General features: G+C 39.0%; 1 protein-coding gene across 1 annotated transcript in view; it reads left to right on the forward strand.

Moving 5' to 3' along the window:
• Window positions 1-341: 341 nt before the first annotated feature.
• Window positions 342-1,140, forward strand: part of LOC102208251 (RING finger protein 17-like) — a gene marked incomplete at its 3' end in the record, with an annotated part of 7,555 nt that continues 6,756 nt past the window's right edge. The window contains exon 1 of the mRNA XM_005755549.1: window positions 342-412. Coding sequence (XP_005755606.1) covers window positions 390-412 — 23 coding nt within the window. The remainder of the gene's footprint in view (window positions 413-1,140) is intronic.

Below are 1,140 nucleotides of genomic sequence, written 5' to 3' on the forward strand. Positions count from 1 at the left end.
AGCAGACGGCCGAGTTTATTAAACTCCACCGAGACAGCGGTGGAGTTTAATAATCAGAAGGCTAGACCAATTCCACAGCCGTTTACTTCCGGCCTACCAGACCTTCTGAGGACCCGGCCCACGTAGACCGCGAAGGCCCCTAAGCAGGATGCAGCCCATGAATTTGGACACGACCTTTATACATGAAACAAGTTCTTTACTGTCTTCTCAATAGTATATTGACATATTAAAATAGTAACAATAATGTGTGCAGGAAAGTGCGGGAGTCTGAGTGCATGAGTGATATACTTTTATCTCTACATATTTTAAAACTGGGATATCTATGTATGTGTTGCAGCTGTGTTTTCCAGTTAGAGTGTCTGAATGGGAATTTAGCATTGTCCTTGAAGATGGAAGTCAGCGACCCAAAAGAGTGAGTGTTTAATTGATCCCTTACAGATTTCCACTTGTATTCATTATTCCCTTTCAAGTGATTTAAGATTTGTCTTACCTTTTTTGTTTGTTTGAGCAGTTGAGAAAAGAATTGTGCCATAGACTTCTATATGCGGAATATGCATTAATTACAGCTAATGGTCTTGTACTTACTAACTTGTACTTTACCATACATAACTGTGCAAGTCTTAAGTCACCCTTCATCTTTTAAAAATATTTTTATTAGGGAAAAAATGGGGAAATGGTTGCAGAGATTTATTAAGATGTGTAAACATGTGCAAATACAGTAAGCCCAAAACTGAGTTCCTACAATTTTAACGAGTTTGAAAGTCAACATTTGGTTCAACCCCCTTTATTCTTTGACACTGCCTAAGCTATTCTAGGCAGCTTTCTGGTTATACCTTTAAGTAGTCTTCAGGAATAGTTCTTCAGGCTTCTGGAAAGACATCCAAAACTCTTCTTTGGATTTTGGCTGCCTTACTTCTACTTTCTGTCAATTCTGCCTCTGGTGAGGCCAAATTCATGACTCATTCGTGGTGGGCTGAAATGTATTCTTTTCCACACTGGCAATGTGTTTAGGGTTATTGTTATGCTTTTAAATGCCAATCAGAAGCTTTCCCAATGGTATTACGTGATGGTGGCATTTAGGGCTGCCACAAACGATTATTTTGATAGTCGACTAGTCACCGATTATTTTTGCGATTAGTC

The sequence above is a fragment of the Pundamilia nyererei genome, unplaced genomic scaffold (genome assembly GCF_000239375.1).
Source record: "Pundamilia nyererei isolate P.nyererei 1_Seehausen unplaced genomic scaffold, PunNye1.0 scaffold01859, whole genome shotgun sequence".
Lineage (NCBI taxonomy): Eukaryota > Metazoa > Chordata > Actinopteri > Cichliformes > Cichlidae > Pundamilia > Pundamilia nyererei.